The 24,696-nt window shown below is 53.9% G+C and overlaps 1 protein-coding gene across 1 annotated transcript in view; it reads right to left on the reverse strand.

The window, feature by feature from the left end:
- Nucleotides 1-24,696, reverse strand: part of COL22A1 (collagen type XXII alpha 1 chain) — a gene marked incomplete at both ends in the record, with an annotated part of 241,676 nt that overhangs the window by 197,292 nt on the left and 19,688 nt on the right. The window contains 2 exons of the mRNA XM_081258732.1: nt 3,903-4,014; nt 10,119-10,193. Of these exons, the coding sequence (XP_081114858.1) occupies nt 3,903-4,014; nt 10,119-10,193 (187 nt within the window). The remainder of the gene's footprint in view (nt 1-3,902; nt 4,015-10,118; nt 10,194-24,696) is intronic.

A 24,696-nucleotide genomic window follows, 5' to 3' on the forward strand; every position in this document is an offset into this window, starting at 1 on the left:
AATGCTCGTCTGCATCCATCTCTCCAAAATCAATAATAAATGCTACACTGCCACCCCGCCGCGGGGTCAAATGCGGCCGAGTGCTCCAGCCTCACCTCTCCCTGCCTGCTGCACCTCAGCAAGGCCACATTGTCACATCTTAGCCCGCTTGGTCCCTGCCCCACGTGCCAGGACATCCTCCGTCTCCACAGAGCACTGGTTTCCTGAGCTCAGGGGACCAGGCCCTCAAATGGGGGAATCCCTTGACCCCTGCAGCTCCAGCCCAGACAGCCCTGCACTGCCCTTTCCCCTACACATTCAGCATGCACGTTGTTCCGCGATAGAAGCTACGATGTACGGTGTTGTGATGCCCCGCCCTAGCTGAGGGCGGCCAGGCTCTCACGGGGTGACTCCTGCACCCCGCTGCTCAGCGGTTGAGCAGAGGCTCCCCTGCAGACAGCGGCGGGTCTCCAGAGCTCTCCTCTTAACCGCCAGCTGTTGCCCGGCACACCCGTTCAGGGCGGGCCAAACCCTGCTCTGGGGGCAAAGAATGCAAGGCGCTGCCTTCTGCATTGGAGGAGGTGGAAACTGTCTGGCTAGAGAGCCAGGAAGGGAAATGAGGAGGCGTCTGGGTTTCTGGTTCGCAGACTCATGGACCCTCAGGGACCCTTCGTTTGGCTGTAGAACCTGTGAGTAAAGACTGGTCCTCCCTCTGTGATCTCGGTTCACAGATCCGAGCCGGGAGTTGGCCCAGCTGTTCAGAGTCGTTCTCTGAGCTGGGATTTCACCCAGGATCACATCCAGGCACTGGGAGCAGTGCCCTTTACTCCCTTGGGCCTTCCCGGGATCCAGGGACGTCCTAGGTCACTGCCGCATGGGAGGGGTATGGGGCTTCCCCACTGCTCTGCATGGACACAGGCTGTGGAGCCTGAGATGGATGCTGCCCTGCAATTTTGTTTTCTTCTTATTGCATTAACGAGGCCAACTATGCTACTGTTCTTTTCTAAACACACTTACTTCTCAATGCACATGTATGTATAATATACAAATATGCTATGTATCTAAATACACTGTATCTATATATTGATAACTATATTTATATTTATATTTCTATCTACAGGCACATCTCGTTTTGTTGTGCTTTAGCTTTACCGTGCTTCACAGATACTGTGTTTTTTTTAAAAATTGAAGGTTTGTGGCAACCCTCCACCAAGCAAGTCCATCAGTGCGAATGATATGTACACTGTTTTTTAAGATGTAATGCTGTTGCAAACTTAAAAGACTACAATATGGTGTAAACATACCTTTTATACACACTGGGAAACCAAAAAGTGTGACTCTCTTCATTTTGATATTCGCTTTATTGTAGTAGTCTGGAACCAAACCCACGATATCTCCGGGGTGTGCCTCTATCTCTCTCTATCGAGAGACATACTTTTTCTTAGGCTGTGTATATATACAGATACACAGGAGAGGGTAAAGGGATTGGAGTTGAAGGACCGACCTGAGTTTGAGGCCAACCTCTGCTTCCTAGGAACTATGAGATTTTGAACAGGTTACTGTCCCATTTTGAGCCTCAAATGTCACACCAGATAAATGCTGAGAATAATACAAGCCTTGCTCCCCCCATTTTATTGTGGTGAGAAATAAGCTAGATAAGGTGTGTAAAGTGCCCTTTAAACGTTTAGCAAGTAAGAAAAATACAAATATTGAAAGTAACACCCCTTTTCATTATGAACAAAATTAACCCATACATTAAAAATTATACGTGTATGTATGTATCTGCATAAATTGCATTAGAAATGAAAGGGATGCTATTCTCACTCAACACGTCAGAGCTCTGTCGGTTTGATTGTTTCTGGTGTTTTGCCATTAAAACAAACTCGAAACCATGTAGAAATTCCTTCTCAGGACGACTCAGCATAACATGAGCCCAAATCCATTTCCCAGAAACACTTCAGCCCCACGTCCAGAGAGCAGAGTCCAAGGCCATTGTGCTGTTTGCTCCAAATGTCCTGATAGGAAGACGGCATCCTCAGCAAGCGGGAGGCCTCTGCTGGGCTCCCCACCACATTCGCGTAACGTGTGCTTTCCTCCCTCTGTTTTGTTCTTTCTCTGTTATATGTTTGCTTTATTAATTATTATTATTATTATTATTATCATCATCATTTTTGGCCACACCATGCAGCTTGCAGAATCTTAGTTCCCCCACCAGGAATCGAACCTGGGCCCCCTGTGGTGGGAGTGTGGAGTCCTAACTGCCAAGGAATCCCCTTGTACATTTGCTTTAAAGTGAAGTTGCCTGTGATTTTTTTTTTTTTTCTGTTTCTAAGTGGTATGGATGAATTGGACAGTTAGGCCAAAGAAGTAAGGGGAGTTAAGTGGGAAATGGAACCTGGATTCTGTTCATCCCTGTGCGGCCCCCAAATGAGCATGGGGCCAGGTGGTTAAGATCACCCAGCATCTGTACCTCAGCCCGTGTGGACAGAACACGCACAGTCAGGAAGGCATGCCTCCCTTAAGGGTCTGCTGACTGCGATAATGGTCTCCATCACAGGGCGGGGAAACGGGACCCAGAGAGAGAAACCGACCTAGCATTTCCTCTTCTGAACCAGCACTCTCCCGGGATGCTGGCACTGTGAGCCATGGAGGACGTTAGGGCCCGATACAGTCCTGGTGCAAGGCTGGCACTCAGAGAAGGCCCACCGAGCAGGAGAAACGATTGCATGCCTGCCAAATGCAAGCTCTGAGGCCTGATGTGCCAAGCCCACCTTTGCCAGGCTGTATCTAACAGAGGCTTCTCACTGATCGTGGACTGATTCATCCCCTCCTCCAGGCAGGGCTCAGCTCCACGCTGGGACTCAGCAGAGACCAGACTCAGGCCCTTCCAGGAGCTTCTCCCAGAGCTGGGGAGACAGTCTGCAAATGACTCATTGCACAGTCGAGTTGCTGGCTTCAATGTTGCTACATTTTATGCAGTAGGACAGGTTGTGAGGAGAGAAAATAAGGGGAGGCCTGGCTTAACCTCAGAGTTAGGGGGAGGCATCCTTGAAAGCAGGACAGATGAGCTGCACTTTGAAGGACAAGCAGAGGTCCCAGGTAGAGGGCAGTGCGGACAATGACAGGCCAGGACGAACCTGATGCCAGAAAGGCATCACGGGGCTAGATCACACACAGGGTCTTCCCAGGCCCTTAGCTTAAGAACACTCAGAAGTAATTAAGGAGTTTTAAGATGAAGGATAATGTCAAGATAAAACATCACTTTTCATTTTCAAAAGACCATCCTGCCTGAGAGGAGAAGAATGGAACATTTATTCTGGTGTCATCATTAGCCCCTGACTGGAGACCCCACAGGTGTCAGACCCTGGACTAATCTCTGCATCATGATCCTCTCAGATGATGTTGCAAGGCGGACACATTCACCTCAGGTGAAACAGATGCCATGACTGGGGCACAGGGACCTCCAATGACCTGTGTAAGGCCGGGCACCCAGCAAACACTGAACTGGGTCTCCACTGGCCAGAACGACTCCACGACTCTGGGTGGTGCTCTGCCTGCATGTCATGCAGTGGCTGGTCCACAGTAGGTGCCGTGGATCTAAGCCATAAACGATAAACGTTTGTTGTTTACTGAACTAATAGAAAAATGCAGGCATGAATGGATGGAGGATGAACACCACACCTGTACGGGCAGGTGAGCGTAGAAGGACCAGGGGACCAGTAATGTCAATGGTAATACATGGTTAAGAAATAGGCTGAATTCCCGGGTCAGTGATTCGGCTGCTTCATCTCAGGGCGACCTCACCAGGCACCCTGTAGGCGAAATCCCTGCCCAGTGCTCAGTGAGCAACCGTGCTGACCAGCGCCTTCCCACCCTTTCAGAGGCGTCCCGGGCAGGTCTAGAAGGAGAAGCAACCCACTCACTCAGTCCTTTGCACCACAGGGAAGGATCCCATCCGGACGTAGGAACTCTGCGCCCCGTTCTCTCTCTCCCCCAAGATCGCCTTCACACTGAACAAATCCATCAGGTCAAAACCTGTCCAAAGAGAAGAGCCAGGAGTGAGTTTGGCCAGAGGAGCCCGGGGCACAGAGGAAAAGCACATCTGCTCTCTGGGAAGGTGGCCAGCCTGCCCTGCCCGGGGGGAGCAGGTGTGGGATTTAAGCGGAGGGAACTGTGCAAATACATCTCCCAGGTGAAAACAGACGCAACAGAGGGAGGAGATGGACAGCTTCTGTTTCCACGGCCAATTGCAGGAAACAGGCAGAGACGCTGGGGTTTCCGATGAAACATGAGCCTTCGTGAAAGCCCTGGATCACAGGCAAGCATGAGGCAAGGCCACCATTCCGGCCGTGTGACCGGCGTTCAGGGAGCCCACGTGGGGACACCCGGCTCACACAGCCTGGCTCTGCAGGCGACGTGGCAACTTCGGCTTTCCTTCTCACAGCCACATTTCCGCAATTCATTTGGATTTTGCTTGAATTATAATTTAGCAGCATTTAAACTGCATGATTTTAAAGAGCGAAACATCAGAGAGAAGAAAACTGTTCGTGATACTTTAATGGAAAGGCGTATTTCCTTTTGTTTCGGCTCTGAGAGAGGACCTTGCTCATTGGCCACACGAAGTAATGGAAAAGACACGAACTTTGGGCTCAGGGGAGCTGGCGGGACAGGGGGTCATCCAGCTCAGTCATGTATTTGTGTGATGCTGAGCGGGTTACAGAACCCGCAAGAGCCTCAGTACTTGGTTGTGACAGAAGGCTTGACACCCGCCACCTTGGCTGTCAAGAGAATCTCAGGCAGTCGCTCAGCCGTGGTAGGAAACCGACTCAGCAGGTCAGTTATTCACTCAGGATTCTCCACCATCAGCAGCACATACTTATCCATGACCCCTTACAAAACCACCTGGACCAGTCTGGGGGGGCTGACTTGAGTCCTGCAGCTGGGGTCCTCAGAGGAGCCCAACCACGATGCCCACACAGAGGCAACGGTGGGATGTACCGGCCTGACACTGTGTCCCTGGGGAAGGGGAGAGGAGGCCGCCTGTGGGTGGGCACCGGGCCTCACTCGTCTCTGCATCCCCGGGCTAACACACCACTCGGCATCAGTGGCACCTAATAACCCACGAGATTTCAGGAAGGTTCTTGCTGTCTCCAACATTCTGAGATGCTGCCATGGAAAACAGGAAACGAGCTTGCAGGGCTCACATTAGGATGATTAAAACATCTTCTAACTAGATTCTGTCCTAAGAGATGATTTAGTCATTCAAGTTGTATTTTGAGAGCCTCTCTGTTCCAAGCCCTGTGTAAGATGCTGCAAGAACAGAAAGGAATTATCATCAGTTGAGAGTTTCAGCAGCAGAGTCAGACAGGCCTGGGCTGTGTTCCTGATCACCAGGTCCTAGCTATGTGACCTTAGGCAGGTTGCCTGACGTCTCTGAGCACCAATTTCTTCGTCTTTAAAAAGGGGATTGTCTTTGCACCTCATAGGATTGTGGTGAAGCTTGGATACGATACAAAACTCTTCGTACAGAGCCTGACATAGAGAGGAAGACCCACAAAATAATTTTCAAATTAATTATTTCCCTTTACAATGATTACCGCCTCTTCTCCCACTAGATTCTATCCATGGATATCATTTACGCATTCGATACATATTTTTTGAGATCCTGCTCTGTGCCAAGCATGTATGAGCACTGGAGACGCAGCTGGGAGAACCGGTACCCTAGTGGGAGACCAATAATAAGCACATGTCCAACACAAATGTAAAGGACAAGCATCTCAGTGAGACACACCTGGGCCCTCCCTGCCCTTAGACTCCGCAGCTCCACGACTGGTGCAACTACTCAGCCCCTGCAAACTCCCACTTCACGGGGCTGCCCAAGGCCCACAGGGATGCGCGGGCCCCGGGGGCTCCCGCTGAGTGCCAGCTCTGACTCAGAGAGCAGGCTCAGAACCTGGCGGGCACGGGCCCGATGCCGCCCACTAAGGTGTCAGGCAGAAGGGCAGAGAGGCCCGCTCCTCCACTTCACAGCTCCGACCCTGTCACTGGAACTGCCACCTGAAGCTGGGCTTCCTTGCAGCAGTCATATGTGGGAGAATAAAAAATAGCTTTAAAAAAGCAAACATATGCTCTACTTTCTAGTTCCACTTTCATTGGCTTCCATGGATAAAAACAAAGACTTAAACACCACAAAACTCTGAACAACAAGCAATTAACTAGGAGGCGGCAAAGGGCTCCGAGAGAAAGATGAATTGCCTGCAATAAATAAAGGCAGGGAAGGAAAATGAAAAATGTTCCCGAGGTAAATGGACCCTGATGCAAGGCATCGCAAGGTAAAGCAGCGATTGTTTAATGTAGAAACTGCAAGGATGCACCTCCCCGAAGTCACGGACTCAGCTGAACCAGGTGGTATCAGGGACACCGTGACGATTGCCCAGAGTCCTTCAAAGGTCCACACTGGACAAAGCTTTGCCGGACCCCCAGGCACGGAAGTTAGTCCCGGGTCTTTCGTGGGTCTGGCCGAGGTGCACATGGTTTATCTGTCCCCAGGAGAAGGTGAGCAATTTGAAGGATGGTACCTGATCTGATTCATGTTTCCATCCCTAAAAAAGTAAGAGCTCTGGCTGTCGTTCTTAATTGAGGCACCGTCAGCGGAAAGAGGGAAGGAGAGAAGAAAGGAATTCACTAAACCATTAAGGGCCTCCTCCATTTAAGGGCCTGCTCCAATGATCAACAGGACAAAATCCCAGCCCCAACCCCCAAAAGTTTAGTGTCTACAGGGAAACAGGCACAGAGAGAAGCTGTGTTGGTATCATGGGTAAATGAGAAGGAGGGGGAATGGCTGGGCTTGTATAACAGCACATGGAATATTTTCCCTGCCCAGCTGAGGAGCAATCAGGGAAGGCTTCTGAGAGGAGGCAAGGCCCGGTCTGAATTTAAAGAACAAATAAAATCTGGGCAGACACAGATGGAGGGAAGGGCATCCAAGGTAACTGGATGTGCAAAGGTCGCCGGACCTGAGTCACCGAGGTTCTTTCTGAGAATCCCACTATTTCGGGATGACAGGAGCCATGGTTAGGGGAGTGAGCTAGGCAGGGGCGGATCAGGCTGGGCTCTGTGGGCCACGCGAGGCGGTCTGAGTTTCTTTCTACAGGCAGTGGGGAGCCACGGAAGGGCTTTAAAGCAAGGGAGAAACACAATCTTGTTTCTGTGTTCAGAGACCATTCTGGCAGTGGGGATGGAGGGTCGGGGAGACTGGTGAGGACCAGACTTGGAAACACAGGCCTGGGGAGGAGGGAGGCAGGGAGCACTGAGCTGAGACTATCTGAGATGCTCGTGACATGGCGACTGTTATCTGGAGGTCAGAACTCAGGTAGGAGGAGAGAGACATTAGGATGTCTGTGGCCAAATCTCAGAGCTGGACCGTGCCCAGCACTTTTGTTCAGCTTTAAATAGCTGACCCCCCAGGAATGTTGTATAACACCTTTAGTCACTAGAATTTGCAGAACATTCTGTTTTTAGAGCCGGGAGGGGTCCTCAGAGATAGCATGTCAGATGTATTGCTGCGTAAGTGGGGAAACTGAATCTCAGAGAGTCGGGTGATGGACCCAGGCCGCCTGGCTGGGGAGCAGCAGGGCCAGACCCACGCCTCCAAACTGCTTTGTCTGTTCTGTTCCCCGTCCTCACTGTTCCAGCCCAGATAAGCCCTAAAAATAGCTGGAGTCATTTAAGGAACCGCCTGGAGGTGAGGCTTTGGGGAACTGCATTTTTTTACAAAAGCTGCTCCGATTACCCGACTGCGTTTAAGTTGGCAAGTATGCGGCGCCATCTCTCCCGAGCTCCGGCCTCAGCTCCAGCTGGCGGGAGCCTTTTTTCTGGTCTGGTTATAATTAGAGGAGACGATAGATCCCGCAGGCTCTCTGCTCTCAGAGCTGCAAAGCAGGGCATCTGCACCGCGTGCTGATGGATGCCCACCCAGCACTGTGATTTACTTCCTGGGGGCCTCGGAGCCCAAGGGGAAGGGAGGTTCCAGCCTCCACTGGCAGCAGATCCACACCGCGGATTCCACACAGAGGGTCCCGTTTCTATCCAATCACCACAAGACTCCTCAGCAGGATCTTCACATGCCAGAGCCAAAAGGATTTGTTCCCAGCTTGCATAAGCACATGTGTGCACACACAGACGTGCACACACGAAGAACATGCATGCACACACACATACACACAAAACACATTCTGAATCTTCCCAGCCAGAATCAGTTATTCTTCAGTGGAAAAAAATACTGGGGGCTCTTCAGTCCGTAGAACGAGAGGAAAGCTCATTCTGATTTACAGACGGTAAGGCAGATGAAATGTTCATTTGCGTCTCCTCCCTCCCGCCCTCTCTTCCTTCCGATGGGCTGGATGTGAGCCCTGACTCCGCCACAAACTCAGGCAAATTACTTAATGTGTCTGTACCTGTTTCCCCAGCTACAAAAGACACAATAGTGCTGGTCTCCTTCATTGTAAGGGTTAAGTGAGAAAATAAGTGCAAATCCCTTGGCATGCAAGGACGTGGTAAGCATGTAAGTGCTGGGAAGCATCAATTATTACTATTTCTGTTATTAATGGTATGACTGTCATAACTTCCCTTCTATGAACAGACATACTGGATAATGAATTATTTAGGGGAGACACCGTTACGAAGGATTCATCGCTCAGGAAGCCCGATATGGATAATGCAGCAAGGTCAAGATCTGCTTTCCAGAGTGACTTCAGCGGAAGTTACTCGGGGGCAGAGCCAGCAGGCCCAGCCAGGCTCGAGGGATGGAGAATAGATTATCCAGAGCCAGAGCTCCGCTGGGTATTACCAAAGCAATCAGTGGGGACATCCGTGTTCCCAGCAGTTTTGCCCTTTGGACGGTGACTCGGCCATAAATATTTTCACTTCAAGGTAGCTGTATTAATACAGTGACCAGGATGGAAGTCATCTTGCTCTCAGGAGTTAGACAAAGACATCCTGATAGAGAGAGTGAGTACCTCACTGAGCACGGACTACAGCCCAGGTGCTCCCCCAGAAGTGCTAGTTTACCCAGGAGACACTCGATGGAGGAGAAGGGTCAGCAGGGAGGGAGGCACGGCAGCTGATGGGGACAGCGGCACCAAGCCGGCTGCCCCCGTGGGGACGTGCTGGGAAGTGGGTCAAGGAGCCGGGTGTTTCTTTACCGACGCTCACTGCTTGAGGGCTGGGTTACTCCCGAGAACGTTAATCCCCTGGCACGTTTCACCTGCCGTGCACACAGGGAGCACAGCCTTCTGCTGTTCCAGAAACAACCCTCAGGCGCCAAGGTGCAGATGCTGGCGTGTTCGCATGGGCAGGCGAACCCGGGCAGGGTCCCTGGGGAAGGGGCAGGGCACTGCAGCACCTACAGGACACCGGGTTCTGATGGCCCGGGGCTCCCTGCCTTGGACGGGAGACTGACTGCACTGGCTAGAAGGACCCGAGATGCTCTGGGGTGGAGAGACGGGGCTGCTGACAGGGCCGGCGTTGGTGAGGGGAGCAGGGCTGGTGTCCTGGAGGGAGGAAAACTTCCCTGAGATCACGCACTTGAAGTGTTCAGCTGGACGCCTGGCCACGGGGAGTAGTCAACGGGTGCTCATCACCTCATCACCATCGGGACGAGGAGGCCGGCTCAGCGTCCCCCGCGCACCCCAGTTACCCCGTCGTGGTCGCGTTCAGAGACAGCCTCCGCGGAGTTTATTTCTGCTGCTGGCCCCGCAGTCGTGTGTCTGTGTGTTCCCTCATCCATTGATTCACTCATGTATTTATGACTCTGATTCACTCCCAAATGCATTTATTTATTCACCTTTGCCCGGCTGCCAATCACTCACTCACCATGTCACTCACTCCACTGCATTCTCTACAGACCCTACAGCATCACCACCTGCTCCCACAGGGAACACGTGAACGGTCTTCCCTGTTGACGGTTCACTGACGGGAGTTGCTACCTGCACAGTTCAGACCATCCTATTAGGACTTCGGTGAAGGACAGGACTGAGGACAGCACCAGCAAGGCTACCCTTGAATCAAGGAGGGTCATGGTCAAGTCCAGCAAAAAGCACAGCAAAGCAAGCCGTGTAGGGTGGCTGTTACTCTCTTACCTGTGATTTCCTTGGTTTCGCCATTGGTGTGCTTAAAGCGATCTCCTTCTACACGAACGCTGGGGCAGAGTACGTCTGAGAAAAGCAAGAGGAAACAGAGATCGATGAGCAAACGCAGCCCACGGCTCCTCCATGTCACGTAACGTCATCGGGACCCCGCGCCAACCCCCCCGCATGCAGGACATCCAGCATGGGGCAGACGCAGAGGCAGCACCACACTGACGGAGTGTTTCATTTACTCCCAAATGTACTTGTTCAGCATCGGCTCTGCCAATACTGTGCTCATGTGGGGATGAGAGAAGAACAGGCATGGTCCCCACCCACAAGGAGCTCACAGTCGTCCATTAGAGGGAGTCAGACACGGAAATCCACACGATCAATGGGGTCGTAAGGGACAGAAATGGGTCTGGGTTGCTAGGGCACTCAGAACTCAGATCCAACACCTGGCCCAGCCTGGGGAGGTCAGGGAAGCTTTCCCGGAAAGGTGATGTTTGAGGTTTCCCTTAAAGGAACAGTAAGACTCAGCCAGATGGACAAAAGACCAAAAGGCGATACAGGCAGAGGGAACTTCATTCATAAAGGCAGGAGCTTATAGATGAAAATCCCAAGCCAGCGGGGTGTCAATGAAACAGGAAACGTGCTGGGGGCCCACCTGCAAGGTGTCTGTTATGCCACCCCAGGGAGCTTTAGGTGCAATTCCAGAAGCAGGCATAATCCCAGAAGAAGCAAGACTGCTCAGTTACACAAAGGCAATGGAGTCAGTCACACAGTGAAAAGTACTTCATTATACGATACTACATAAATGTCTTATCTGAATGTCTTCATGATTTCTCACTTTAAAAAAAAAAGTTGGGGGTTTCCCTCGTGGCGCAGTGGTTGAGAGTCTGCCTGCTAATGCGGGGGACGCGGGTTCGAGCCCTGCTCTGGGAGGATCCCACATGCCACAGAGCAACTGAGCCCGTGGGCCACAGCTACTGAGCCTGCGCGTCTGGAGCCTGTGCTCCGCAGCAAGAGAGGCCGCGATAGTGAGAGGCCCACTCACCGCGATGAAGAGTGGCCCCCGCTTGCCACAACTAGAGAAAGCCCTCGTATAGAAACGAAGACCCAACACAGCCAAAAATAAATAAATTAAAAAAAAAAAAAAAAGTTGGAAGGAAAAGGGATTCTTTCAGTTGCCCCAAAATTCCCAGAAAGAAACTTACGGTTTCTTTCAAAGGGGAAAGGGTAGGGGAGGGATAAATTAGGAGTTTGGGATTAGCAGATAAAAACTACTATATATAAAATAGATAAACAACAAGGACCTACTGTATAGCACAGGGAACTATATTCAATATCTTATAATAACCTATCATGGGAAAGAATCTGAAAAAGAATACGTGTGTGTGTGTGTGTGTAACTTAATCACTTTGCTGTACACCTGAAACTAACACAACATTGTAAATTAATTATACTTCAATTTTTAAGAATCCCAGAAAGAGCACCACCTGCCAACGTTAAGGTTCCAGGCCCAAGTGTTGGCTCCATTGCAAGTCTCCTAATCTCTCTGTCGGTGTCAGTATGCGTGACACGGGACACCTTACAAAATACACACTTGTTGCAGGGCTGCTTGGAGGACGGAGCAAGATCAAGCCATGACAGGACTTGAATGTAGCACTGGAGGCAACTTAGTACAAGCAGTGCCCTGCCCTTGAAGCCATCTGGTTACTATGTACATTATTATAATAATCACACGTTACTAGGCAGTTCTGTCATCCCATCAATTCCACGTGCAGTAATCTCTTTTCATACGTTTTCACAAGTGTTTCACTGCGGGACCAGTTTGAGGCCCCTTTTCCAATCAGCAGTGAGAGGGGAAAGAATGAGATCCTCCCTGATTTGGGAGGCGGTATTTTTAATGTTTATCCCAGAGGCACCAGAGATCTGACAAGCCCCAAGGAAGGAGTTATTTTGGAAACAGCACGGAGTTGTCTGTCTAGAACCAGATATGCAAGAGGATGCCAGCAGTGCACAGTATTTAGACGGCGCCACCCAGGACAGCGGCAGCTGCAGGTGACGGCCAATTGTTTTAAGGCTGGCAGGCCGCCAGAGGGACTGGCTGGGACCCTGCGTCATTTAAAATGATTGACTCAGAAGGTTCTAGCCTTGATCATGAGCAAACCTCTGGAGGCTGATGCCTGGAGCTCAGGGCAGGCAAAGCTACTGAGCCTTGTCTCTGCAAATATCCCAAGGGGGCACCCTGATTCCCAAACCGGGACTGTCAAAGACAGTCCGAAAGCCATGACCACAGAAAAGATTGAAACGTTTCAAAGACGTCAGCACTTGCCCAAACTGCTTTAAGAAATCAGTCCCCAAACCACCTGCCAATCCCCTTTTGGGGCCATCACTAAGCCTCATACACTCCAAAGCCTCAAGGGGGAATTTATAGCTGACTTAGTAAGTCAGGACAAATGGCTCCCAAAATACCCCCTGTAGCCAGGCTCCCCAGGGAAGACGGGGCCCCAGAGGTTCACCTCTTGGCAGGGAGGGAGGGTTAGCATCCAAAGTCCCTCTCAGTCCATAACTACCTCCCTTTGGCCAAGATACGCCCACATCTTGGATAATGATCTATTTATTTCCACGTTAACTCATTTATTTGAACTAAAATACTTACAGAGCTCCAGACACATTCCAGGCACTGAGCTAGTTCCAGGGACACATAAGTGGGATAATAGGTAAGACACCGTCCCTGTCTTCAGGGCACTCGTGGGCTCTGAGAGGACCGGAAACAGGTGCGCTCAAGGAAGTGTCAGCGCTGCTGTGGCACCCTGTGTCCCCCTGCTTCCCAGGCCCTCCTCCTCACCCCCTGATGCCATTCACCCCAGCCTGGGTAAGGGCCCCTTGGCAGGGCCCCGTGTCCCAGAGCTGGTGGCACCATGCTGAAGGCACTGACTAGCTATGGCTGTCTCCCTGGCAAGTCTGGACACCCGGCTGAGTCTCAGTCCAGCTGTGTGTCCACTGCCTTCACGGCTCCAGGCACAGAACAGGCCTCGAGTCTGTGCTGAACAGAATGACCAGTGACGCCTGAGCCAAGAAGTAAAGGCTGAGTGGCGGCCTGGACGCCTCTCGGGCGTGGGCGGCACCATGATGCTGACAATCAGGTGAGGAGACCGCACAGGCTCCAGGACTGCTACCGCCGAGGTGTCACACACACCATTAGCTGCCACCCTAATACCCGCTCCCCACTCCTTCCTTGCTAGAAGAGAGTTGCTATTATTCAGAATGGCAGCATTTTCAGCCTATGGAGAAAAGCTGTGGCTGGTTGGTCTAAGCTAATTACGGTGCTTCTGTTCCCCACCTTGCCAGCCGCCCTTCCAGCGAGGGATGGACCTGTGACCCAGTGCTGGCCAAGGACATAAATACCAGAAGCGTGCCTGGCTGAGGAGGGGTGGTGTCTTAAAAAGCTTTGGTTTTCCCAATGTAAGGGGACAGAAAGGTAGAAGGGATTGGCAGGGGTACTCTCCCTTCTTCTTCCTTCAAACGTGGGACATAACATCTGCAGGACTGTCTAGAATTGAGGAGAGAGGAACTCCAGCTACCCCCAAGCCTAGGTGAAAAGCGTAAGAAAAAGAAACTCATTTTCCTGGTAAAGAAACTACTGACAAACTGGATTACCTTCACTTATCCGATCAATACACATTTATAGGTAATCATTCAGGATCAACATAAAAAGTAGCTCTGGAATTAAGGATAAGGCTAAGTTTTCAGGAATCAAAATGTGTCTTTAATTAGCTCTTGCTTAGTTGGCTGATTTTCCTTCTTGAAAGGGTGAAAACAAAATAGACATGGCTGATCACAAAGCCCCTGCTCCCCTGGAGTTCAGTTACTGTCACCCACTGCCATTCGTACTCCCTCAGCTTTCAGGAAGGCAGAACACCCTAGACTTCTGGAGAGCAACAAGATCTCTTTCCACAGTATGAGTTCTTTTTCACCAGAAGCCTTCAACGGAGGCCCAGTCTTGGTTGATCAGGGCTGCTGCTCCCAGAGGGACACACCATGAATTCACTGCAGTTTCCCGGGGAAAATGCCTCAGGTTGCCCTCAGTCTACCAAATGGCAAAAGGGGAGAATGTGTTTGAGCATCAGGGGAGGAGGGTTTGCACAAGATGGTCTCTGCTGTCCTTCTGCTTCATGCTGAACACCCATGGTTCTGTCTAGAGAAGATGTGCCATGCTGTCCCCCTGGCTCTCAGCCAAGGGTTTCTGCAGCTGGGAAAAAAAGGGTGCTGGCAATTATTGAGTGCCTACTGTGTGCCATTCACCCACCTGGAAATTTTACCCACAACAACCATTCGAGGAGGTAGACTTTGTTTCCGTTACACAGATGTAAGAACTGAGGCTAAGAGAGGTTAAGAAACGCACCAGATAGGAGGCGTATCTGGGTTTGAATAAAGGTCTACGTGTGTCTAGAACATAGGAGTGGAGACGGTTTCCCGGCCTAGCTGAGCAGCACCAGGAGAAGCAAGGAGCAGAACGCCGAGGGAGGAGGCAGTCACTGCCCATCCATCACCTCCCGGCAGTCGCTGCTGAGCGCAGCTAACCACAGATGGCATGATGACATTCCAAGTGGGCAGGGGAAGAGGCGGAGGAGGAGAGAGATGAATCAGACGCCCCGCAGACTCACGGCACAGCTCCTCCGCGGCTCCGAGGCCAGCCAGGAAGTCGTCCACACAGCCCCACTTTGGAGAGCCAGGCCCCAAGGCCCCAGGGTCGATACGAATAATTAGAATCGTAAGGGCTTCCACGACTGCGTGCCCACACGTCCAGGTACTGCGCTGGGTGCACGATGTGGACAGTTTCTGCTCTGCCGGGGGATGGAGTTATCCCCGTGGTCAGGAGACAGATGTAGAGGGCTTGCTCTGCACAGACCTTGTGCTAGGCATGTCGAATCCATCAGCACGTTGACTGACCACCCCCCCTACAGCTTTACGGGACAGGTGCTGCTGTTTGCAGATGTGGAAAGAAAGGCACACAGAAGTCAGCAAGACGTCCAAGGCCACAGAGCTAGCAAATGGCAAAGTCAGCGTGCTGGCCCCAGCCTCTGGCTCTGGACCACTACAGCATGCTGTCTCTCCAGGGTCACCTGCCCAAGGCCACCCAGCACAAAGGCGCCCAAGTCTGTCTCCAAAGCCTGCAGGGACAGCCAGCCAGCATGCCAATTCCTGAGGCACCCCTCTGCCTCTGGACACCCCTGACATGTACAAGGGGCCCCCTCACTCTGCACCCAGCGGTTTCACGTGCTCTCTGAGTTCTGCCCATCGGATCCATCTGCTTGTGCCCACTTACACCTGGCTCTAGGCAGGGCACTGGGGAACCTGGGGTGGGCAGACGGCAAGACCCTGCCCTAGAGTGTGTCCTCTGCTGGCACCAAATCCAGAACAGGTCCCGTGTCTCTCACAAAAGCCGGTTAGATGTTTCAAGACAGTCAGCATCCTCCTCTCTCCAATCGTCTCCAGCTGAGCATCCCTGGCTCCCTGGCAGCTCCCTCACCCGGAGGAGAAAGAACAGAAAGAATAAGATCCCAACGGGAGCAGTTAAGAATCTAAGCGCACACGCACTGCAGACTCACAGCTCCCGAGGGCACGGCTAAGGCATGTTCCCGCTGACAGATGCCAGTATTTAGCATCCTGTTTGACACATGTCAGTGTAGTTATCATGCCCATTTTTCAGATGAGAAAACTGAGTCTAAGAGAGCTTAGATGACCTGCTCAAAGCACATCCCTAGTTAGTGGTGGAAACAGAATTCGAACTCAGTATGCCTCTAGCACTCTCATCCTCGCTACAACAAACTGACATATATACACAGGGGTCTGGAAGAACATATATGACACTTAAACTAACTGTGGTTACCTCTGGGGGGCAGAACTTGAAGTGGTTTTTTTGCCTTTCTGCATTTTCAAATTTGTTTTAAAGGTCTGAACATGATTCACTAGTACAGTATTTGTAGGTTATCAGTGTCATTCTTTTTTTTTTTTTTTTTTTTTGCGGTACGCAGGCCTCTCACTGTTGTGGCCTCTCCCGTTGCAGAGCACAGGCTCCGGATGCTCAGTCTCAGCGGCCATGGCTCACGGGCCCAGCCGCTCTGCGGCATGTGGGATCTTCCCGGACCGGGGCATGAACTGGTGTCCCCTGCATCGGCAGGCGGACTCTCAACCACTGCGCCACCAAGGAAGCCCGTGTCATTCATTCTTTTTTAAACGTAGGCCTGAGCCTTGCCCTGGGGCCCTCTTTGCTGAGGCAGCAAGAGGCTCTAGGGGAGAGGGCAGCGGGATGGCCAGGGACGGGCAGGCAGCCACGAGGGCTGTTTGCAGAGGTGAACGGGAGCCCCGGAGGACAGCTGGTGCAGACATCCCCAGGAGGTCTGGGGGATGGCAGGGGCCTTGTGGGGCTCAATACGCACTTCTGGACCCAAGAGCTGCCGGTCAGGGGGACAGGCCCCCATTTTCAAGGGAGCCACCATGGAGACAGACAGACAGCAGGACAGACAGCAGGACAGATGGGAGAGAGCTCTGTGCCACGGCCAGCAAATACCTGCAGATGCTGGGTGGGTTCACTAGTGGGGGCCGAGGACACAGGGACACCCTAACACACAACGAGCACGTTCTTTGGAGTCACTAAAATCCTGGCGCATGTCATGAGCTCCCTGCAGCTCTCAGCAAGGGTAGGACAGGGCCTCTCTCCACCCATTTGCGAAATGGTGAGGAAGAAAAGGGAAGTGCTGGACCTGCCCTGTGCACCACCTACCAGCTACTTTAGACAGTTATGTGCTCTGATTTCACAGCAGCCCTGCAATATGGGCATGCTGGTGCATGGGGAAGCCAAAGCTCAGAGAGGTTAAGTAATTTATCCAACATCACACAGACAGCAAGTGGCAGAGGCAGGAATCAAGCCAGGGAGTGAGGCTTGGACATCGAGCACTGGACCACTATTCTACACACCCATCTGAGCACTAGAAAGCACCCTGGGTATGAGTATAATAATAACCAGCCAGTCATCGGATAGCTCCACTGCCTCAAGGTCACACACACGGTCTCATCCAATGCTCTCACAGGGCAGATATTCGCATCCGTTCTTTACAGGTGAACAAGAAGCTTTCCCCGTTGTTAAAAACACACACACACACACACACACAAAAACCCAAAAAAAACCTGAAGATTGTTATTAGCTGCATCCCAGGGCCATGGACCTGTGTGAGGAGCAAAGAGGACAACCCAGGGTCCAGGTGCCACCTCCACCTCCTATTCTAGAACTTTCTGGAGACTCCCGGCCTGCATTTCCCTTCTAGGTAGAAGTGAATTGGCACCTGCTGCCTCCCCAGAGGCCCCAGATCCCCTCGCTGGTCGATGCCCACCTCCCAGGTCCCTTAGGCTGGAGGGAGGGTGTGGTCAGGGTGCCCAGTCTATGGGGGAATGAAGGCTACGTGTTTTAGAGGCAGCCTGGTGGTAAGAGACAAAATACTGGTAGAAAGAATCCCGCCCCCGGGCCTGCTGACAGCAGGATCACCGGGTCCGGGAGACCAGGGCCACCCATCCTCGGTCTCAGGAAGAGCACGCACGGCGTGAGAACAGTGAGGAGGAGAGGCTAGCAGGCGCCCTCCCGCCCGAGCACACGCCTGCCTGCGGGGGTACAGTGAAGCGGGGACAGGGCCAGAGGGGGAAGTGCTCCCCAAGGCTGGGGAGGGGCAAGGTCTGGAGTCTGCAGACACCCACCACCCACGTCAGTTTCTCCTTCTGTGTTTCCAGACCCAGAAACAGGCGCAAAAGTTTGTGGGATTTTTCCCCATCCAAGGTAATCCTGAAGACTAAACGGACCAGCGGACGAGGAGTTCACGGCCTGATGCCTGGCACCCGATACAAGCTTGTTCGTTCCTTCACTCGTTCAGCCAACACGTATTTGCACAGCGCCCGACCCATACGTCCTGCCATAAGGAGCAAACGTGTAAACACGCAGACGAGGGGGCCCCACCCTGTTGGAGTGACTAGCCAGACAGAGGAGAGGGCAGAGAGGAAACGCAGAGACAGACACAGAGAAGCGAGCCAGCTGCCACGAGTGATCCGTGCTGCTGGGGACACGTCGGTGACGTGGGGGCCAGGATGCACATGGGGTGCGCCGGCCTGGGAAGACCTCCTGGCTTGGTGAGCTCTGGGCTGAGAGCTAAGGAGGGCGTGAGCAGCCACGGGAAGAGCAAAGGAGAGAAGGTCCCAGCGAGTGCAGGGCCCTGAGGAGGAAGGGGCTCGGCGGGCCCAGAGGTGGGAGGGGGACCGAGCCCTGCAGCAAAGCCCAGGGCGTGGAGAGAGGAGAGATGGGTCAGGGGAAGCCTCATAACCCCAGGCAGCGTCTGTAATTCAGGGCAGGGAAGAGATGGCTCTGCCCAGATACAAGGGGGCTGTGATCCAGGCCAGGGGCAGTGAGACTCCTGCGAAGAGGGTGTGGTTTCGATTGTCCCGGGCTACTTGGACCTCCTTCCCTCCTGGAGACTGTCCCGTGGGCAGAGCACCAGTAGGTGTCACCAGAGACTGCGAGGACCTCCTGTAGGACTGGCAAAAGGAGGCTGGGAACAGATGTATATGTATGACTGATTCACTTTGTTATAAAGCAGAAACTAATAAAAAAATAAATAAAATTTAAAAAAAAAAGGAGGCTGGGGTGGTGGGGCGGCAGGAGGTCGGCAGAGCCCTCGGCCAGCCTGAACAGGTGCCAGGGCCCAGCTCAGCCTAGCAGTGACCTTTGGCACCTGGTGTCTGAGAAGCACCTAAATGCAAACCTCCTTCCCTTCACGCCACGTCCGACGAGTGCCTGCCACGCACCTAGTACTGAGCCGAGCCAGGGCACACCCTAAGGGGCCCGTGGAGCTCAGGGAGCTGCCATCCAGCAGACAAGATGGAAACTGGTCAAGTAAGGCCCTAATGTCTCCAAGAACTCTGTGATTATAACCCCTTGAAGGTACTGAGGCCAGCGGGGGGATGAAAACAGTGGGATCAAAGGGTGTCTCCACTGAGATTTGAGGGATGAGTCAGAGGCGAGAAGGTGAGAGCGGGAGGAGGGTAACCCATCGGGGGTGCAGGCCAGAGCCCGAGGGTCGGGGAGCATGAACACATGGCCAGAATGGCAGACAGGGAGACGAGGTGCAGAAGGGGCGGGGCCAGGAGGGGTGGGGGGTGATAGGTCCTGGCAGGAGGTGCCCCTCTGCCTGGGGGCCTGACGCTGGTGGGCAGGGGTGGAGGAGGATGGACCGGTGAGGCTACCGCAGTGGATACTGGCGGCTTCGAGCCATGCGGCAGGGGCGAAGCAGGGAGGGGTGCTCAGGCGCTGGTCTCTCTGGAAAGCAGAGTGGGCAGGCTGGTGGCCGAATGGGCGAGGAGTGTCCCAGAAAGAAAGAATGTTCTGTCCTGAGCATCTGGAACCCTGCAGGAAGAACCCATCTGGAACCAGAAAACACAAGTCCAGTTTCCGATGCTTCATGTTTGAGATGTCTCTTAGACACCTAGCAAGCAACCGGATCTGTGAGCCTGGCTTTCAGACTCCGAAACAAAGCTCCAGGCTTTTGATGTGGGAGTTGCTCCTTTGTAGACACAGCCTTTAAAGCACTGGGGATGGAAGAGATGGTTCAGAGATGGAGACAGAGGAGAGAAGAGGTCCCAGGGTAGGTCCCGGCCTCCAGCTTCGCATGTTGGGACGTGAGACCAGACCAGCAAAGGAGGCTGAAAAGGGGACGCTGGTGGGCCAGGAGGGTCAGAGAGGAGGCGCGGAGGTCCAGAGGAGGCAGCGTTTCAGATTACAGTAACAGAGTTCATAACCAGGGACCCAGAGCTCAAGCCCAGGCGCGTCTCACTCCAGCATCACCCCGCTTTGCACTACAGCAGCTGCCGTGTGGACGGCCGAGGAGGAAAGGCCTCCTGGGGGTGAACCTGTGCTTTCTGTGCGTGGCACCGTCTTTTCCAACCCTCTGAGGCTTGTTTGCTCGATTCTAGAACTGAATCCGCACTCTCAGTATCTACCCTTCAGGGTCCTGGCAGGCACTGGACAAGAGAAAGCACACGAAGCGCCAGACTCGGTCCCAAGGCTGCCGTGATCTCACCCAGTCACGTCCTCCTCCCCCTGTCCACTCACCCCAGGACCTGAACCCAGCCTGCCGTCCTTCCCAGGAACCCGGAGCTTCTGCTGGACCAGAGCGGGGAGGGGCACCCCAAGGCTTTCTCCCATGGCGCAGGGTCCCGAGGGAGCGGGCTGCTGAGCAGGGAGGAGAAACAAGGCAAAGCAAAACCCTCCCTCCTCCTACGTGGGTTCGGAGTAGATTGAGAAATATAAAACCAAATAAGTGGCAAAATGGGAATTTATCACATGAACGCATGGAAGGGTTGACGAGACTTCCCCGTGGCCCGTGGAGAGGAGCTGAGACGCCGGGAAGGCGCGGGGAGAAGGGGAGCCCCGGCTCCAGGGGCAGCGCTGACCTGCGTGGGACCAGGACAGACCCCGCCTCCCCTCCGTCTCAGGAAAGCACAGGACTGGCTGAGGGAGCCCCACGTCTCCCCACAGGCACATGCCCGGCCCCTGTGGTGTCTGTGCTTCTCACGGGAGATGGGCAAACAACACACGGCGCTATTTATTCTGTCTACTTGTGGCCACATCCTCTCCATCAGCATGTGGCCTGGGTCAGACCATGCCCAGACTCAGGGTCGTGTCCCCAGAATCAGAGCTCCGGTGACCGAGGCAGGCCACAGGGACAGGAGTCCCCAGAGGCAGCGGGGCCGAGCTCAGCCGTCCACTGCGTCAGGCCCCTGAACGCCTGTGGGAGCAGGCAGCAAGGTGGGGACCTCTTCACCGGGTCCCAGGGCACTGGACAGGGGTGGAACTAGCCAGCCCTGATGCTCCTTGGCTCCTGGCCCCTCTGCCCGAGGGCTGCTGGACGTAGGTTCCTGGAACGGCCACTGGCTGCGTTCCTGCGGGGACCCGGGGCAGGCTACCGGGACGTCACGGCCAGACGGCAACGAGGGGCAGCCGGTGTGGCCTGGCTCCCCCTGCCCCCCCGGACAAGTCCAGAAGTGAAGGCAGAGCTGTGACTGGAGACGAGGCTGAGGCCTGCAGCAAGGGTGGGGACGTCCAGCGCACACCCCCCAGACGGGGGCACCGCCCACGCACTCTCCCAGCCCCATCCCGGGCCGCCCACTGCACACGGCCGCCTCCTCTGGGGGTCTGCGGAAGAGGGGCCGGCTGGGGGTGGGCACACGGGGGTCACCTGCCTCTGTGCCCCTCCACGGCTATGGATCCCCACCTGCGGCCCGGGCTCTGCTTCACCTGCCGACGCCACACCCGGAGCGTGAAGCTGCTGGTGCTTCCTCTCCTCCCAGCTGACCTCAGCCGGCCGCCCAGCCCAGCAGCCCCTGCTCCTCACGAGAGTGCCACCGCGGGCTGGGCCCTCCGTTCCACTCTACTCACTTTCCCCTAACTTCCAGCCGCCCTCCCGCCCACCCCGCCCTGGCCCTCAGACCCCGTTCTCGGGGGGGCGCCCACCCTGCCTCTCCAGCTCCGCCCACCCCACCTGCCCGGGCCGCTGCGCTGCGGCTCCAGTCCACGTTCCCTCTCCACCTTGATCCTGGCAGCATTCATCCGTTCTGTGGTGTAAGGCATCGTCACCTTAACCTCCGCTCTGCGGCAGGGCTGGGAAGAGGACAAGGCCAGCATGGGCCCGGTGCCCACACCTAACGAGCCGCACCCCAGCTGCCCACCTGGAGGGCGCAGGACCTCGAGAGTGAGTCTCCTTCAACCCGGAGCCTCACCAGCCTCATCGGCACCCCATCCTGTTTCTCTGGGTCTCATTTATGACCTCGAAGCCACTGAAAACACGACGAGCTCAAAACAAGGACACACTTGCTCCTGCCGTCCCACCGCTCCATCAGGGTCCCCGACTCCCTAAGTGCCTCCCCGGCCACGTGCCCACAAAATAGCTTTGAATCTCTTCCCTTCGGCCCACACCCCTGTGCTCTTTCTCTAAAGGTAGCCCTTCTGGGAACTTCCCTCCATCCCCACTGCTGCCCCTGGGCCCCGCCCATCACCGTCACCGCTGGTGGCCCCCCTGCAGGCCGCCTCCTGGGCCGGACATACCTGAAGCACCCCCGGACTCCCCCAGCTCAGCTGCCAGCCCACCCCAGCCCCTCCTCAGGGTGTCCATCACCCCTGCTGGGACAGCAGCCTCGCCTGGGAGGTGGGACCTCGGCTGCCCACTTCCGCCTCAGACGAGGCTCTTGAGGCTCTCGGGACCTGGGATCTGGCTTCCCCACCACACAGAACTCAGAGGAGTGAACGCCCTGGGGATGAAATTTCACCAGCAGAGACAGGCAAGAGCCACCAGATGAATTCCCCACCCCTCCCGCCCCGTCAATTATTCTGAGGGTGCGGATTCCACGAGGGCCTTTCTGCCAACATCCTTCCTGACTCACCCCAAGCTCTGGGCCGGGTGCAGCCGCTGGCACCTCAATAATTCACCAGCCCCTCCCCGCCCGAGCCCCTCTCCGCCCCTTCCCCACACTCCTGCAGCCCTGGGATGCAGCGCCCAGGATGAGAATCTAAATTCTGCCCCAGGTCACCCTGGACTCTTCCCAATGCCCCTGCTTTCTCTGTACCCTCGTTGCATCCGTCCTCCACCCAACAGCTCCGGTGAATGGAACTCATGAACAGAAGGGTACACGCCGTGTGTCAACATTCACCAAGCTGGACACTTCAGATACGCCCCGCTTTCAGAAGGTTGCCTATGTCTCACTATAAAATGTAAAATGAAACAAAGTCTTCAATGGCATGGCATTCAACTCAGAATAAAACTCCCAACACTTCCCACAGACACTCGACTCCATCCAGGAGCTGGCCTCTGCCATGGTCTCATCCCGTCCCTCCCCGACCTGCTCCAGGGCGCACGCTCCCTGGTTTCTCCATTCCTTTATATAACCCCGATCCCATTCCTTTACATAAAGTTTCCTCTGCCTGGAATTCTCTTTCCGGGCCTTTTTCCTGGTGTGCCCTCAGAGGGCCCCCAAACCACCAGACCTACAGCAAATCCCCTCTTTCTTGTTTGTTCTTAGCCTCCCTGGTTATGTCTGACAGGGCACTTACTAAAATTTCCTGCTAGAATTTTCACTTATGTTTCAGTGCTTTTTCTATGGTTTTGTTAGATAGATAGGTATGTTTAAATGTTAGATAGAGGGTATGTTTATCCCACGAACTCCCGGATGCCCCTGACCTGCAGTCACAGTGTCCAGCTCACGGACAGCATTTCATCAAGATTTCCTGGACCCACGAGTAAAATGCTGCAACAAGGCCACCAAGTGGGTTTTCTCATCCCCATGTTTCAGACAAGGACACTGAGAGTCAGAGCACCCAGGTGCTTCCTCAAGGACAAGTGTCCGGCACCTGCTCTGTGCCCGGTGCTGCTGGAAGCACTTTCATACTTTAACATATTTAATTTTCATGGGAGAAGGTGGGACTGGTGCACCCATTCTACAGATGAGGAAGCCAAGCACAGAAGTTAAGTAGCAAGTAAAGAGATGAAAATGGCAAATGCAGGACTTCAAGCCAAGGTCCATCAGCCTAAACATCCAAGCATTGACCTATGATACAAACTGCTGGGCCTCAGAAGTTGAGATGAAAAAAGAGTAAAAAAAAAAAAGAGAGGGAGAGGGAGGGAGGGAGGGAGGGAGGGAAGGAGGAAGAAAATTCTCTGGAGCTCAGAATTTTAAAAGATCTGCACGTTCACTACAGGTTTACTGGCTTTATTTTTATTTTTTATTTTTTTTATGCTCAAGGCCCTTTGTGGCCTCCAACCAACAACAGTCTCATGGACATCATGCTGGACACCACTGGCCAGACCCTGCTCATCTGCCCAGTGACAATGCAAAATGCTGCAGAGGCTGACTGTTTTGACACTGGAATCCTCAGTTGCTGAGCCAAGGATCCTAATTAGATGCTTCTGGTCACCACCCCCACCAAGGATCCTAATTAGATGCTTCTGGACACCCCCCCCCGAAGGTGGGCTGTGGTGTCAAGTTCATGCAGAGCAAGGAGGAGGGGGAGGGGCGGACTCCGGGGTCACTCCAGACCCCAGCCAGCCTGGGCCGCTCTCCCTGTGACCCCAGCACCTCTTCAGCTTTGGTGTCTGGGGCCTGGTCTCAAGGAATCAAGGTCACTGCAGTCCATCTTACCTCTAAGTTCCAGTGTGCAAAGAAACAGTGCTGAACTGGTTATTTTCACTTTCTAGGCCAAGATTTTTGCATCTGGGACCGGGAGGGGGTTGAGACCGTGGGAGTAGGCACGGGGCTCGCTGCACTGCACTCCCAAAGGCGGCTCTGCTTTCTCTGCGCTCGGGCTGAGGTCTCTCTGAAGCGGGCACGTGGGGACCAGGCCTAGACTTAACTGGGGTCTCAGGATCCACAGACAGCTGTGGACTCTTTGCCACGTGCCCACGGGGGAGATGTCTCCTGCGCACATCCACACAGCCGGTGGACAGCAGAGCTGGGTTTACAACCCAGGCCTGCTGGATCTCAGAAAGCATATTCT

Source organism: Mesoplodon bidens, assembly GCF_964165515.1.
Source record: "Mesoplodon bidens genome assembly, chromosome: 16".
Taxonomy (NCBI): Eukaryota; Metazoa; Chordata; class Mammalia; order Artiodactyla; family Ziphiidae; genus Mesoplodon; species Mesoplodon bidens.